The 16,452-nt window shown below is 50.8% G+C and overlaps 1 protein-coding gene across 1 annotated transcript in view; it reads right to left on the bottom strand.

The window, feature by feature from the left end:
- Window positions 1–2,524: 2,524 nt before the first annotated feature.
- Window positions 2,525–16,452, bottom strand: part of CASTOR2 (cytosolic arginine sensor for mTORC1 subunit 2) — a 127,933-nt gene continuing 114,005 nt past the window's right edge. Inside the window, exons 8-9 of the mRNA XM_084299433.1 lie at window positions 15,624–15,718; window positions 2,525–11,300 (exon numbers count right to left, since the gene is read on the bottom strand). Of these exons, the coding sequence (XP_084155559.1) occupies window positions 11,235–11,300; window positions 15,624–15,718 (161 nt within the window). The 3' untranslated portion in view covers window positions 2,525–11,234. The remainder of the gene's footprint in view (window positions 11,301–15,623; window positions 15,719–16,452) is intronic.

Genomic DNA, 16,452 nt, shown 5'->3' with positions numbered 1-16,452 from the left:
CTGCTCTTAACGTTGCTCTGTGCCTTGTGTTGTGGTGGTGGGTTGGGGCAGAGCAATCCGTGAATGTTGGATTGTGACAGTTCGCTGCTGTGCCTTCCCATTAACAGCCCTGATTTATACCTTCTGCAGCTGCTGGGAGCAGCCTGAGCTGCCCAAATGTGTTGTGTTGGCCTCATGGGAGCAGCTGTGCCCTTTTTACATGAGGAAGCTTATTAAAGCATTGGAAATAAATACAAAAAGATCTGGCAAGGAAGGTGTTTGTAACAACTCCCTCGGGCATGCTGCTGTTTGCTGGGGCTGCAGGATTGCAGCTCGGTGCCTGGGCCCTCTGCAGGCCTGCAGCTGCTCTGCCACCAGCGCTGCTCCGGCCTCTTGGAGAGCTGGGCTGGGGCCTGGTGCCACGTCCTACCTGCTCGTCTTGCAGTCTTGCTGTGCAATAAATTGCAAAGTCTGTGTGTTAATTAAATGCCAGCAAGGTCTTTAGCCCTGAATAGAAGTGTTACACGGCTTAATGCACTGGGGAGGGTTGCAGTTTCACTGCAGTGGCTGTGGGCATTCGCTAACACACGGTGGGGTGGGAACAGGGGTGGTGGCAGAGACCTGTGCTCTGGCAAGCATCAAACCCAACCCTCGCTTTGGTTACAGGGGCATTGCTGGAGTGATGAGATCAGGTTAGAGCTTGTCCAGAGCCACTGAACGTGGCACCTGTCACTTTGTTATTCAGCATCTTGCACTGTCTGCAAAACGGGGCTGGTTTAGAGAGGCAGACCCACACCAGTTCCCCCTGTACTTGCCAGTGAAACGCTGTGCGTGCTGGGCAGTTCATGCAGCAGGGCCTGAGGCTGCCCACAGGGTGCGTGCAGGGGCTGCTCTCCTGCCCTGCCTCCAGCTGTCTCTGCACATCCCGCATTGGGCCCCAAGTGCTGAGGGAAGGGATGAGCAGAGAGCTCCCGGGGCGCTTGTCACAGCCCTCATAAACCAGCAGCAACCTTCCCTGCACTGGTTTTCTACTGAGAAAGTAATAAAGATGAACGTATCAAAATAAAAAAGATGCAAATAATAGAAAAATAATTGCTTTCCAGCCCCAGTCAAAGGAAGCCGTGTCCTGAGGGGTTCCTGCCGCCCCCAGGATGGGTCAGGGCCGGGTCCGAGCACTGCCAAGGGGCAGGGACCCCTCGGGAGCTGGGAGCAATGCGCTGGGAGGCAACTTTGCACCATTTCGTCCTGCAGAGCCGCAGACGAGCCAGCCCTAAATATACCTACCTGCAGCGAGGGGTGGGCGCAGGACGCACACGGGGAGCAGCTCAAATCAGAGCTAAAATAACCTCCTTGATTTTGCATTGATTAGCAAGAGTAATTCGCCCTCCAAACACCATTGCGCTGTCAGTTTGGGCTTAAAATAGCCTGAAAGCAGCCCGGGACGAGCTGCTCGAGCAGAGCCGTGCATGAACCACCCCGAGCACCCTGGTGGGCTGTGGCAGGGCAGGGCGAGGGACTCACACCCAAATTTCTACTCCGGAGCCAGCCTGGCAATGGGGCACATCGGAGCCCCCGAAACCAAAGTTATTTTAGGCACCTGCTACGTTACGGTGAGCTCTTTTCTCCACAGGATCCTTCAAAAACAAGTGACTCAGAGAACTAATAATTAGCCTGGGGCGTTCAAAATGCCGCTGGAATGATGTTCCTTCGGCGTGACTCATCACACTCCAGATTTTGTGGTGTTTTTTTGTGGTGTGCTGGGCCACCCCCCAGCGTCTGTGCCTCTTTGGGTAAAGGCAGACAACCACTGACGAGAGGGCACCATCAGCAAATGGAGTTTTAGGAGTCTAAGCTCCAGTTTTACAGCCAAAATCCTGCACATTTACCCCAAGACCCCAGTCTCTTGTGGGTAGCCATGTGCCTGGGAGACCACAGGGGCTGGTTTTGTGTTGCAATGGCTTTTTCTCAAGGCACAGCACTAAGGGTGCATGTCACCAACACTCAGTGCTTGTTTCCAGATGCAAATTTCCCAGGTTAATGATCCCATACCAAATTCTTAGGTGCATGCTCTTTAAATTTGACCAGAAGTGTTGAAAATGGGCTGATCTATCGTAAAAAAAAAAAATAAAAAAAAATCTCTTGACTAAGCAGCCAGAGGTCATGCAGAGGAGCTGCTTCCGATACAAGGGGAATCCGCTGGGTTTTCCTGCACAGCCAGCCAGGTCCTTCAGCTCCCCCAGGATGAGACCGGCCCTGGGCAGCCTCGTCGCTTGCTGAGACTCGGACAACTCCCCTGGGCTGTCTGGGGCACGTCTGCGAGTGGGTGAAAAAACGGGTCTGGTACCCACCCCGAGACATCCTGCTGCCTCTGGGCTTCCAGGGAGAGGGATGGGGCAGGCTCCGGGCTCCCTGAGAGTAGCCTGGGGGATGGAGAAGCCCTCGGGGCTGATGCTCACCCTGGGGCTGGTCCTGTGGGACGCTGAGAGCCCCAGGCACTGAATACAGCCCAGTGCGACCAGGGGCCGGAAAAAAAGCGAGCTACATCTTATAAAGACAATGCCAAGCTCTGCTTTATTTTCATCAGTTTGATCAGTACAAAAGCAGACAGCGTATGTTTCATTTTTTTTTTTCTTTTTCATTTTAATTAACACTTTACAAAGTACAAAATATACTGTCATTTGTTTTGGAACATTAGTTTTTTTTTTTTTTTTTTTTTTCTGTGTATGTTTTGTGTGTTTTTGTTTTGTATTTTTTTTCCCCATACAGTACATAAATCTCAGCTTTTCAGCATAAGACCAGCAAAGAAAAGAAGCGTGTGCACTCGCTGGGAAAGCAAAGCCTCCACTCACTTCTCAGCTCCACGCATCGCGCCCTGGGCACTGTGCTGGTTGCAGCCTGGGCCCCTCGGGCAGCAGTGGGCACGAAGGTGTCACCGCATCGGGGCCACCTGCACCTCGTAGCCCCACAGCCCCCCCACAGCTCAGGGTGAGCCCCTGCCTTGTTTTGCATCAGTCTGGTAGTTAAAGGGGGGAAAAATAAAAATGGTTTTTTTTTTTTTTTTTTTTTTTTTGTAATCCCCCAAAATGAAGGGTCCCGAGCGGGGCTGCGGGAGGTCAGGGTGCTGAGGGTGCCCCTGTCCCCAGCCCAGCCTCTGCCAGGCAGGTGGGTGTCGGGGGTCAGCAGTGGGATCTCGCTCAGTTACAGAGACAGCGGTACCTAAACAAGGGGCTTTAAGGTCCCCAAGGTCTGTGCACCCCTGGGCTGCCCCACTGGGCCACCCACAGCAGCCAGGGGCAAGACCCTGAGTGACACTGGGAAGATGCTGCACCAGGACCCCCTCTGCTTGCTGGAAATTTGGGGCACTGCTATGACTACGGGCAATCCTGGGCGTTTGGGGAAAATCCGGGCTGCTTCTCAAGTCCAAAAGAAGGGGGGGAGAGATGCTGAGTGCTGCTGAAGCCAGGTGAGACACCAAGGGGGTGGCGGTGCCCTCCGGCTGCTGACCCGCACCCACACGGTGTGACACTGCCCCGTGCAGTGCAGCTGCAGCGTGAGCCCAGAATTACCCCAGGGCTGACAACACAGTGCATGTCAACCCCAGGAACCAACCCAAAATCTGTCCCTAAGCACCGATGGGGATGATCGGGTTCCTCCATTCAACACCATCCCCCAAACTAACCCCTCAGGTGCATTACGGCGCCCTAAGAGCAGGAGACAAGCGACAGGACCAAGCAAGGGCATTGCATCCCCTGGGTTTAGTGGGAAAAAAAAAACACCGGGAGAACAGGCGGGTGTGCAGCTAGTGGAGGTGGAGGGAGACAGACGGCTTGTCCAGAGGCTCAGACAGGGCATCCACATCAGGGCCCTGCTGCAGGTCCCTGCCAGGCCACCCCTCGCCTGTCCCACCCCACGTAACGCCATCCTCACAGCCCCACTGCCCGCAGCCACGGGGCCAGCACCGGGGTGTCAGCAGCAGCGAGGTTTTGGGGTTTACAAATGGGGACCAGGGCTGGACTCAGCAGCACGCTGCCCCAGGAGGGAAACCGCTGAGGTTCGCACCCTAAAGGAGATGTTCAAACCCCAGCGGGTTCTCCAGCACCAAGACTGACCGAAAGGAGCAGAACCGCTTGTTCCCCCTGACACCACCCAAGCATCCTGCCCCCAGCAGCCCTGCAGCCGTAGCAAAACCCACTGGGTCACTTTGCTGATCTGAACAATTCAAAAACAATCACAAGCCAGGCATCAAAACTAATTACAAGAAATAATGAAGGGCAGTGGGGTTTTTCCCCTAGGTCCCAAGAACACAGCTCCCCGCCTCTTCCTTCGGCTCCGCACGGCGAATGCTCCCCAGCTTCTCCCACCAGCGGAGCCCTCGTGCTGCCGACAGCCACACTGGGACAGCAGCAGCATTCCCACAAAGGGCAGGGTACTCGGAAAACTACATTTTTTCAAGTTACAAAAGAGCTGGTAGGAATCCTTTGGGGGAAAGAAAAGGCTTAGTACTGCCGTCGCAGGAGGGTTCAGGTCCTTGAGGCGCTGAGATGGCAGCAGGGAGGTGGGGGCAGCACGGCCCCGACTCCAACTCCCTCCCAAATGCACCATGCAAGCACCATCGCCTCTGCCACATCTGCAACAAGGGGAAAAATCCAGTCGAGCCCCAAAATGAAGGAGGAAAAGAGCCACTTCTGGCATCAGGGTGGGGCGGACGCTGGCACAGCTACTGGAGAGGGACCTGCAGCACCCCATGGCTCTCAAACCAACAGCCCTGCTGTGCTGATCCCAGCCACGCCATCCGTCCCCAGTCCCAAACCCACCCCCAGGTTATTTACAAAACAGAGGGGATGACAGAGCGAGGGAAGGCTATGAGCTGTGGTCTGAAGGTAGCCTTCAGTCCCAGCCCTCAGCATAGGAGTTAGCTTCCCAACCAGCAGGAGAAATGGCTGGTGCTGTCTAGAGAGACCAAGAGAGGGACTTCTTGGCTATCTGTGTTCCAAAGAGGTATGTTTCCCTGCACATTCACACCCTAAAATTATAATACACTTTGCTTGATACATACTTCATTTATTTCCCCTGCCAAAAACAGGGTCTGTGCATTGTTCCACGTTCACCAGAGCTTCTGCAGGGGCAGCTGCAGCAGCGTGAGCAGCCTCCAGTGCTTGTGCTGTATTGCAAACACTTCTCTTCCCCTGTGCTAATTAGAGCTGGTATTTAAACCGAGTTGTGCTTAATGAAGATTAAGTGAAGAAGGAGGCAGGGGGATGGAAAGGGCCTGAAGACAGCAGAGGGACTCAAGATTCATGGTCGTGGTCCCACAGCCCGAGCTGGGTGAAGCACCCCGAGCATTTCCACCTGGGCTCTGCCCCCACAAAGCCCACGGGGTATCGCTGGCCCTGACATGGACAGCCCACACGGGGATGGACAGACAGACAGATGAGTGTGTGGGGAGGAGGTATCTAAATCTGCGAGGCAGATCTGCACATCTCGGCCAATGTAAACACACCCCAGCACGCGCGGTACGACGTAAATACTATTTGGCAAAAGGCTTACTGGGTTTTACTCTCTAGCAGGTAATAAAAGTTTAATCCAGTCCAGCATTTGCAGTCAGGACGGGACCAGGTAAGTGAGATGCCTTAAGCTGCTTATTGGAGATGTCCACAGCAGCAGTAATAACAGAAAGAAAAGAAATCCCCACCAGGAAACGATTTCTTGTCCATCACCGAATGCTGCAGCAAGACACTTCTGCTTAGGAGCTGGCAGCTGCTGCTCAGGCTCGGGCTCCTCCCGTGTTGCCACCAGAAACCGGCGCTCACCCAGCGACAGGGCAGGAGCTGCTCGCATTGAAGCAGTGCCAGAGGAGCACCAACACGGGACCTGGCGTCCTTCTCCAAGGATCTGCTGCCTCCGAGCACGCGGAGACCCGCGGAGGCTCTCCCCAGGGCAGAGGCTGCACATCGGAGGATTTCTGAGGACTGGGGCTTTGGGAGGGGCCCTGGCACCACAGCTGGGACCAGGACGAAGGTGTACCCGGGGAATGAGATGGGAGCTGGGCAGGGAGAGGAGCTCTGCTTGGGTCAAATTGGAGAAAGAACAGAAATGGTTTTGTGCTCACGACAAACGAGCGAAACCGCATACCTTCATATTTGCTCAAGTCCAAAGGAGATGACAAATGCCCTTCGCACCAGCTGGTGCCCCAGCCATCCCCTCCCTTCCTCCCGCAGGGAAACGTCCCCGGGGCTGCTGCGGGTCAGCACGGACCAAGAAGGTGGCCCCAGGGCAGGCAGGAGAGTAACGGGAAAGCGTCCGACACAGACAGGTCTGTGTTAGGGCCCAGGGTCAGTTCATCTCCCCCCTCAGCAGCATTCCCCACCCGTGCCCGTGGCACTGGTAACACTGAGCCTGGAGTTCAAAGCCAGCCTGGAAGCAGCAGCGCGGCGTTTACACAATGAATGCCCATTACAAACGGCGTTGCCAGCGAGTCAGTCCCAGTGCTAACATCACCCACTGCAGGAGCCACAGTCTGCTCCAGCCAAATCCAAATGCTTCTGCTAAGGGCTCCTATGCAAGGATTATCGCACGCCACTCAGAGCACCACGCTTCAGAAACTCCATCACCTGCAAACCAAACTGACTCCAGTGTCCAAGAAGAAGCAGAAAGCTGCACGAGGCTGCTGACGGGTGCAGTTATGGGACTTGGAGGAGCTGAAGGGCAAGCGGCCAGGAAGCATTTGGTGCAGTGTGACTGCGGGACAGGGGTTGGGGTGAGAGCCTTTTCCCACCCAGAGCCTTCCAAACGCTCTCCTGGCCAGCAGGGAAGTCTGATGACGAGATGCAAAGCCCATGTGTTTCCAGTTACCGAGTTCAGGCAGCCTCTGTCACTCGTAACAGGATAAAACCCTCCTCCACGTCCATCTATTTAAAAGTAACCCACTGAGTTAATAACCCACCGATTTAAAGCTCCTCAGGTCAACAAACACAAGCTACCCAATAAATACCAGACATCCACAGTGGCCGTGGGTTGCCTTCAGGCCACCAACCCACCAAAACCCACACCTCCTCTGCCCAAACTGCCCTCTAGATGAAAACAGAAATCCCAGATCAGCCAGGGACCCACACAGGCAGCCCCGCACAGAGACGCTGAAGCATTCAGGACAGCAACTAAAAATGAAAAAAGGAGCATTTTTTTCTAAAGTCTTTGTGCTTGAGGCACCGAACTGAAGAGGAGCAGGGTGTTTCTGAGGCAGGCAGGGAAACCCGGCGCTGCGGCTGCACCGCGCTGTGCACTGGGGTTGGGCTCTGCCTGCCCACAGCAAGCGGAGGAGCCGCAGCTCTGCTCCGTTTCTTTGCTAGAAACGTGTCAAGAAATCCAGAGTATAACTAAGTATTCGTATTGCCTATATACTTGAATTAAAAATATATGGTGAGTAAATGTGTGTGTACGGCACTTACTGCCTGTGCCCGGAGCACACACGCAGGTACTCACGCGGTATATATTAACCTATATTGCTCAAGTATATATGCTATGTACAGTATACAGCCATACAAACAGAAAACACGGGCATTTCTACATGTGTACAACAGGGACATACTATTCCTACAGAAACACTATACACTTCTCTATGAACATACGCGCACTCTTGCACAGTAGAAAGGAACTTGCAGCCAAAATCTAACCGTGCGGAGAAAGACAAAAAACCCCAGGCAGTAACACACAGCATGAGAAAAGTTTCAATTGCTAAGAAACGAAGGCCTCGGAGAAGCAAGGAGGGTGAGTGAGGGCTGCTTCCTCCTCCCCTGCCCACCCCTCCTTGCAGGGCTGGAAACGCACTTTGCATTGCGCCGTTTGGTGAAGTTTTGTGCACCGAGAGGAACCCCGGGGGCACAGGGGGATCCTGCAGGGCTGAGGGGTCCCTGATCAGCAGCAACCATGGCCGTAAAGAGAGAAAACGCCAAGAAGATGAGCACGGAGGCTTGGACACAGCGTGGGCAGCTGGCACCTAACCTTGGTTTTCAGTGCTGCAGACTCCCAGCCGTACTCTGTGCCATGGGGATGTTTTCCTCCTTTTATCCAGAGTGGCAAAGAACCAGCACAATGCCAGGGATGCGCAGAGACGTGAGTATCGTAAGGCATTACAAAACAAAAAGACCCTTCCATTTTCCCCCACCCCAAAGTGCTGGCGAGGAGGAGCTGTCAGGCAGCTTCAAGAGCCACTGCTTTGAGCTCATTAAGTGTGCTCATTATGTGTGATATTATTGTTATTTTTTTAACAAAGCCCCCACAGCCCCTGTCTTGCCTTAGCCTCATATCGATGCTCTCACAAGTAACACCAGATCCCAAGTTGGTGCTGATCTGAACCACACGCAGGGTCAGCCCCATTCCCAGCACCGCAGCGAGGCAGGGAGCACCAGAAGAAATTGCCCCTCGTCGCCTGAAACCATCCACTTGGTTATCAAGACAGAAAGAGGAAATAAAAATGTGAGTCCGAGGATGATGGTGGACACAGGAAGGCCCCCAAGGGGTTTTCCACCTTGTGACATTGTCAGGGCGGGACATCAACCTGCTTTGTGACGTTCTGAAGCGCCCCGGAGACATCCACAGATTTCACAGATTTAAGGCTGACTCCCTCAGGGAAAGAAGAGGAAAATGTAAATGAATAAAAAACACCCTCTAGAATAGCCTGAGTGCAAAATTTAAAAAATAATACAATAAAATAAACACTAACTTTTTTTTTTTTTTTGCTTTCTCTTAAGGCTCAGTAAAGCTGCTGCTCATTTCAAGTAATCCCTTAGTGTTAACGTCACGGCCCTCAGCAAGCGGCACTGGCACACGGGGAGGCCAACGCACGCTGCCCTCTGATGCACAAAGGGGCCAAATGCCCATTTTGTCAGTGGCTGGTGCAGCCCAGGACCGTGCACAGGACCTGTACCCTTGGCACTGTCCTTGCACACAGGGAAAGCTCAGGCTCGACTCAGCTGACCAGAAGCTCTGGTGGCAAGCAGTGCGCTGTGCTGGCTTCCATCTCCAGAATGGCCCCACAAACATCCCAACTTGCCACCCCACAGAGAAACCCGTCAACGCTTTATGTGGTGAAAAGCTCCCGAGCACCCTGCCGCAACCTTCAGCTCAGCTCACGGCTGCCAATGCCACACAGACTCAGCTAAAACATCTCTGTTTTGCTTTTAAATTTTTCTAATATTGCACCGCACGGCCTGTGCCAGCATCCTCACGGCACGTGGCAGGAAACCGAAGCATCGTTGTGAGCAAACATCCATGGTGCCACACCAGGAATAATCTTTTAGTCCAGATATCTGGAGTGACTGCAGGTATCACAGGGCAACTCTGAAAACCCACATAAAGGAACAGCGAAACACACTGCTGGGTAAAGCATTAAACGTGTGCCCAAGTGCTCTGGGATGCTTTAATGCAGTTGGGGCCTAGAAATAAAAGTTACCCATGAATTTGTTTGTGGATGCTCCGATTCCCTGCCCAGCTGCCACACAACACCCCACTGATCAGGAAACAAAGGGATTTGAAGCTCAATGTCTGGGTCCAGCAGCACCAGAAAGCACAAATATAACTCAAATTTATCTCAGTCCTCCAGTGCCATGAAAGGAGAACTAACCAGCAAGCCGTACACCAGTGTGAGTGCCTGCATGTCCTGCACCCCGCTATAAACCCGGCTGCGTGTCCTACACACCAACACAAACCATGCCCACAGCGCGATCCCAAGAGCTTGCGCACTGCCTGCAGCTTCATGCAAAACCCTGCGAGATGCAGCCTCACAAAATCCATGCTAGAGGCTGTCTCATCAGTAAGTCCTCATTACAACTCTGAGACCGCTACTTCTTCACGTCAAAGGCAGGAAGAAGCCCAGGAACACAAGAAATACTTGAGCTCCTCGCTGTAGAAGCAGAGGCCTGCAGGTGAAGGCCTCCTGCTCTCCTGCTGCTGGTCAGCGCTGTCCCCTGTGGCACCTCAGCACTTTGGCCCTGCCACCTCGGAGCTGTGACATGAGGCAGACACAAACATGCCCCAGAGGAAGAGCCGTGTCACCTGCCTGTGGCGGGGCCACACAAAACACCTTGCTTTTCCGGAGCATTCAGCACCGTGAGGCTTTCAAAGGCCTGAACCCAATGGAAAGACCCTGGGAATCGAGTCCCCAGGCAGCAGCGATTTCCACCCTGGTGATGAAGGAGCTGATAAAACCCACCGAAGGGTCCCAGCAGGGTTTGGGCACCCTCCTGGCCCTGCAGGGGACAACCACCTGCTGTGGGGCTCAGACAAGACGGCCCAGGCTGTGCAGGGTAGGGGAGAAGCAGCTACTGAGGGGCCCTGGGCAATGCTTCATGCCCCCAATTAATGTCCAAAAATAGCATGGGAAAGGAACAGAGGGGATGTGAGAAGAGAAGCCTCCCTCCTCCTCTTCTGACCCTGGGGGAAAAGGGGACTGCTGTGACGTGGGGTGAAGGGACAACGGCTGCCCCTGCACAGGGGACACACTGGGAGGACACCGAGGGTGGCTGGGGAAAACTGAACTGAAACGGCCGGGTTTTGAAGCAGACAAAGCGGTGGTGGCACCACCTGGGAGGCAGGCCAGAATAACACGTCCACCCCGGGCTTTCTCCAGGCAGCCAGGCTTTGACTGCGGGGAGAAAGGAAGGCAGGGGACAACTCAGACAGTGGTATGCTCTCCCCTTTTCCAACGCCAAAGAGTTTTGTCAGGGGAAACAGAACCCACTCGCCATCCTATCTCAACATATGCAACGACGGACGGTCCTCAGAGGAAGGCTGATGCGAGGAGACAAGCCAGCACTATGCGACGTCTTTTCCGTTTAATTCCACATTTCGTAGTGTTTATGGCCCCTCCACTCCAGCCGTGCCACCAAGCCCTCGGCAGAGCGCCCACGGCCGTGCCACCGCACTTCGGGGAGACACCGGTGTCCCCGGGGAGCTCCTTCCACACCGCCAAAGGTCACCCTTCGCCTTGGGGCTGGGCCTCAGGAAACCATCTGAACTCCCTTTCCTCCTGCCCCTCATTCATAAAGAAATTTAATAAAATAACAATAATAATAATAATAATAATAATAATAATAATTAAAACAAAGGCTAATTGGAGCTGTTTCTGCTCAACTTTCCACAGTCTCTTTTCATGTCACTCTCTGGAATCAGATTTTTTTCAAGAAATACTGTGAGAAAAAAGAATAATAATAATAATAATTATAATAATAAAAAGCATCTGGAACCAGCTCAGAAGATTTCTAATGCTTTTCAGCTTGACTGACTTGGAGTGCATTGACCACACCGTTTATATTTTCTTCAGGTACCTGCAAGAAAACAGAAAAAGAGAAAGGTCAGGCTCTAGCAAAAGCCAGGATAGGATGATAATGAAGAAAGAGGCAGGAGACAAAGCCTGAAGAGCCCCAGGGTGCCAGGTGGGATGCTGGACACCTGAGCTCCACTGAGAAAGGGCTCCATCTACGAGAGACACCCTCCAGCTCCAAAGCGCTGATGCGTGGCTCCCATAGGAGCAAGTGTTTTAAGTGAGAGCTGGCTATTTGCTGTCTGTATGGTGTCTGCTGGTGGGGAGGTGACTGTTTTGGGCCTTTCCTTGCCTTCTCTTCTCCCTCTCCCCTCCTCTCCCTTGCTGTTGTTGGCAAAGCACCGTGCTGGGGTGAGCAGTGCTGCCCCTGGCAGGAGGGGGAGCAGCCTCTCCCCACCCAGGACCACAGAAAACACACCACTGCCTGTGGTGCTGCCACTGCTCCAGCACTGGGTCTGGCTCAGGACAGCCACTGTCTTCCCCCAAAACACCTGAAATCTTTTAATTACCAATATGGATTCCACAGGTGGGAGGAAAGGGGAGATCCAGGTAAAGCTTTGAGCCCTCGTGGCTCATGTATCCCAGAGACTTGCTTTATGCGTCTGTATGCCAGGAGCTTGCTCGAACATGGTGCGTGTCTGAAGGATTTATACACCTGCCTGAGGCCCCACAAGGCTCTCCAGGGCATCCTACAGGTTTGGGACACACAAGCGTGGGTGGGGAGACCACATCAGGTGATGAAGGGACCGTCTGTCCAAAGAGGAAGAGGCCTGCCCATCTGTTTGTGGGGGGAGTCCCAGATGGTGCGGCACAGCACCTGAGCATTCTTACTCCGATCTTGTGATGAAACTTAACCACAGAAGTCCACACACAAAATTATTAGTGGGTGTCTGTTCACACTTGCTGCAGGAAAGATCCCTTGTAACAGAAGATGCAAAAGATCTCGGAGTGACTGTCATCGACAGAAAAGAATATCACAAGTAAAGTTAGGTGAGACAGAAAAGAGGCGTCTGACCGTTACATAAACCACAGATGACACTCAGGGGACAGGCAGCTAACAGCTCCTGGAAAGTGGAAAGGGGACTGAGGGAAAGATAAATTATCTGTGAGCTGCTGCAAGAAGCCAAAATAATTCACGTTAAGTAAGTTGAAGAAGGGACTGCTTCATCTGTGAAGTGTTTGAGTCCTTGGCCAGGAGCACAATACCTGGATTCATTGGAGACCCTTCAGAGCTCAGACAGTGGAAATAAAACTGGGCTGTGATTTTCTGCAGGGCTTTTAACAAAACTGAGAAAAATAAAAAATAAAATAAAAAACCATGAGAAATAACAAGAAAAGCATTCAATTTTCCAGTGGGAAGATGAAACAGGAGCCGCTAACTCTGATGATGTGTGAACAAAGGTCAGCTGGGAAAGGAAGAAAATAATCTTAAAACAACCATACAGCTATTTTTCCTGGGTTTGGAAAAAAACTCCAGCAAACATCCACCGCATGAAGTAGGACTATAAGACAGGACTCTCTGCTTCTCTTTCATTGTTTTTCCCTGTACGTTGAATACTGCAGTGGGAGATGCTGTGTGGCTCTTTGCTTCTCCAGAAGATAATGAAAAAAGACACAGGAAGCCAGTTTGCAGAACACATTTCCTTAGCCAGACCCAGCAGAGGATCATCATCTCTCCATGTGATCCTTTAGGGCAGTACAGAAGCAGGAGGAAGCAGAGCTGGCTTTGACCTGCACCTCCTTGTTCAATTAAACTCGGCAGGCTGAACCTTCACTCACTGCAAAATGTTTGATGCCCTTAATGTCAAGGAATTATCAATCATACCACGAAGGTTTTGGCTTGAGTTTCTCCAGGACAGATGTGCAAACAGTTTTGATTTGTAGGCAAACATCCTGGTTTGCTACCAGTGGAGAAGTCCTTCCCATCTCTGCCACTTACAGAAGATCCCTAAACCAGGGCAACTGGTGCAGAACATCCACTCGCCAGCCAGAGGGCAGATCAAAGCATCCACGAAAGGCGAAGTAAAGCTCCAGACTACCTCCCAGACACTGCTTCAGCCTCATCGGATACAAAATACTGGTGAAGAAGAGCAAGACACCTCCCAGCATGAGGCAATGAGAGCAGAGCACCTGGAAAAGCTAAAAGTGACCCTTCTCACTTGCTCTCTCTAGACATACCCTAGAGGGAGCTGGAAACCGTAGCTCTCTCCAGCCCAACCCTACATATCACACCAGAGACCTGGAGGTTCCCATCCCAGCAGCATCTCCCAAAAAGATCTCTTCTCAAGCTCAGCTCCTGGTTTCCAGAGCACACTTCTACTGCTACAGCAATGCAGAGACCTGAATATTAACAGCCAGGTCAAATAAAAAAATACGCAACAAAAAACACCTTAAGATGCACAGCAGGAAAAAGATCAGGTCAAGGGGAACAACTTTTTTTTTATAAAGCACTCTAAACTGTTGACAACAAATACTGAAATGACCTTAAATAAAGAAAGAGAGTATGCAGAGAAAGGATTCAGGATGCTTTTAGACCTTGAGAAATGCCACTAGAAGTCAAGGTGTTTGCGTAGCAAAAAAATAGTGTAAAGTTAGGGAAAATGCCAGAATCTAGGTGAGGTTCTTGGCTAACCAAACCAGCCTAGAGCGAGAAAGTGCACAGCCCAGCCACTGCTTCTGGAGCAAAGTCAAGCAAAGGAGGGCTTAAAATGCACCAGCATCCAACATGTTTTGGTGAAAGGTTTTGACAGCTAGAATAGCACCAACTGGATGAAAAGGCTTTTAAAACTGTAAGAAAAAAACAAAAAAAAAACAACCAAACAAACAAGTAGAAAAAAAAAGAAAAAGGATTAAATACTCATTTGAGGAAGGGAGATCTGTAAGACCTTATTGTGTGGCCAAAATAGCACCTTGCCAGCTGCTCGGAAGCAGGGAGCTGCTGGGCTTGGAGGCAGCAGGGAGAGACACTTTTAAAAGGCGGAGCTGCTGCAGAGTCATCACAATTGTATGGCACAAGTTTTAAGTGAAAAATCTATTTTCAGCAGCAGGGTTTAGCTCTCCAGATATCGCTTGACAATTAGAAGCACTCTGCTCCCTGTGCCCTGCACAGAAAGCATGCTCCTGTGGCCACAACAACAGGTAGGAATGTGAGGCAAAGCTAACAGTATTGATTTTAAAATGGTGTTTTATTAGCTTATCTTATCAGCACAGTTAATATTCAAGAAAATAAGACAAACATATATAACACTCTGACCTTTGCTATCTAGAATAATATTTACCTTTTACTCTTTACACATATGACCTACGGGCTGCAAATGGTTCATGCCAGCTGTGAAAAACCAAAGTAATTAGCTGAAGAAAAAACAGTGCAAAAAAAACCCCTTGAACTCCTTGAAGCCCTTCTACAGGTCAAAAGCAGGGCCTGGACAATGAATTTACAGTGATAAAAGGAGAAGTATAATGCAATAAAGGGCACATTTAAGAAAACAAAAAGCACAAAACAACAGAGTTTTGTGAGTTTTGTTAGTGTATAGGCTACTGACTCCCTCCATAAAGACTTGAGGAACAGGCTCCATGTCAAATGCCATCCCACTCACAGGCACAGGTGTAGCAATCTTCCCTTTTCAGGGAAATTCCTCGTTTTTGAGGGTGTCCTATAAAGCTGAAGGAAGGAGCAGAGGTAGGCCCAATGCCTAAAAGGTAAAATGTCTGCTGATATAAAAGAGAAGAGAGCCTCACATGAACGACAAGACAATGCGCTGCAACTGCTACAAATGCTCCCAAAAACATGGCCTCAAAATCACCTGCCTTTGCCCTGCTGCCACTTATTACTCCTTACGGAAGGTCTACACCAGGAGAAGGACAGAGCAGGAAGAGCAGAGCTAATCCTGACTCACAGATGGATCTCAAACCACAGAGGTTAGGGCCACGCAGGCAGCAGGAGATGAAGGCAGCAGGGTGCTGTTGGTGGAAGACGGTTCCCCCACAAATGCACCACACTCTGGAGAGCCTGCCACCTCTGACCACGACTGTAGGAAAATGGAGAGGGTTGGTTCCTGTTTCTAACGAAGGACAGTGATGCACTGGAAGAGACTGGGAAGGTCAGGAAGTCTCCATGATTCTCCAAGAATGACAATCTCTCATAAGGTTTTACCTCAGGGTAGTACTGAGCTTGGTTCAGAAGCCTGTGACACAGGGCCACTGCATCACAGCAAAGGCCCCTCCACGAGTTCTCTGGATGGGAAATGTTATTCTCATCATGGTTTTTCTCCCAGGAGAAAGGACCAAAAGACCTCCTGTGCCCCAAAGAAGCTGCCTTAAGACTCACCAACGCGTGATCAAACTTAAAAGTACTGATGTAGTAGGCTGGGATGTCAGCTGCGGCCAAAGGCTCAGAAATCTGAGCGACAATTCCACATTCATCTGTAGGGAAGATAAAAAAAAAAAAAAGAGTGAGTGTCCATTTCACTGATACAAATTTAACATCTCAACCGGATCCTAAGCTAACATATTAAAATATTGCATACTTAGGGGACTGGCAAGCTCTATCAATTAAATATGCTGGGCCATTTCTACATATTTTGCCTCTGAGATGCATTAAAAGAAGGTGCATGAAAATTTCCTTCTTGCATCATTTTTTGTGTCTGGTGTAGAAGAAAGTATTAAATAGTACCAAAAAAAAAAAAAGAAAAAGAAAGAAATTTTCAGAAATTTTCTTGAAGCCTGTATTTTGGAATTGTTACAGAAACCACGGGATGGAGCCCCAGTGTTTCCTGACTATCTCATCTTTATTGCAGAACTAAGATTGGACTTCTTTATAATTGTAGGAGACGTGAAAATAACAGGAATACTTCTGCAGATGTGATGTATTTGCTCTGTGCTACTTAGGTCCAACACTCTTTTGAGTAGAGAAAACGTCTGAAGCACTGGAAGTGAAACAGGTCTGTGAATAGGACCCTTGCTTGGACTGCTATAACTCTATGCTCAATCTACTAAGGCCCCAGAGTTGCCCAAGGATTGCACTGGATTACAACAGTGCTTTCTGACTGCTGCTTTCAGTAATCTACAATGCATTCCCTTGCCACCTTTTAGTTCATTTTTAATTTCTAAACAGAGACCTAGCTGCATGTACCTCCAAAGTCCAACAGATGAATGTA

Source organism: Netta rufina (assembly GCF_964035555.1).
Source record: "Netta rufina genome assembly, chromosome: 21".
Taxonomy (NCBI): domain Eukaryota; kingdom Metazoa; phylum Chordata; class Aves; order Anseriformes; family Anatidae; genus Netta; species Netta rufina.
Note: the sequence above shows the minus strand (reverse complement) of the source record. Positions and strands in the feature narration are given on the sequence as shown.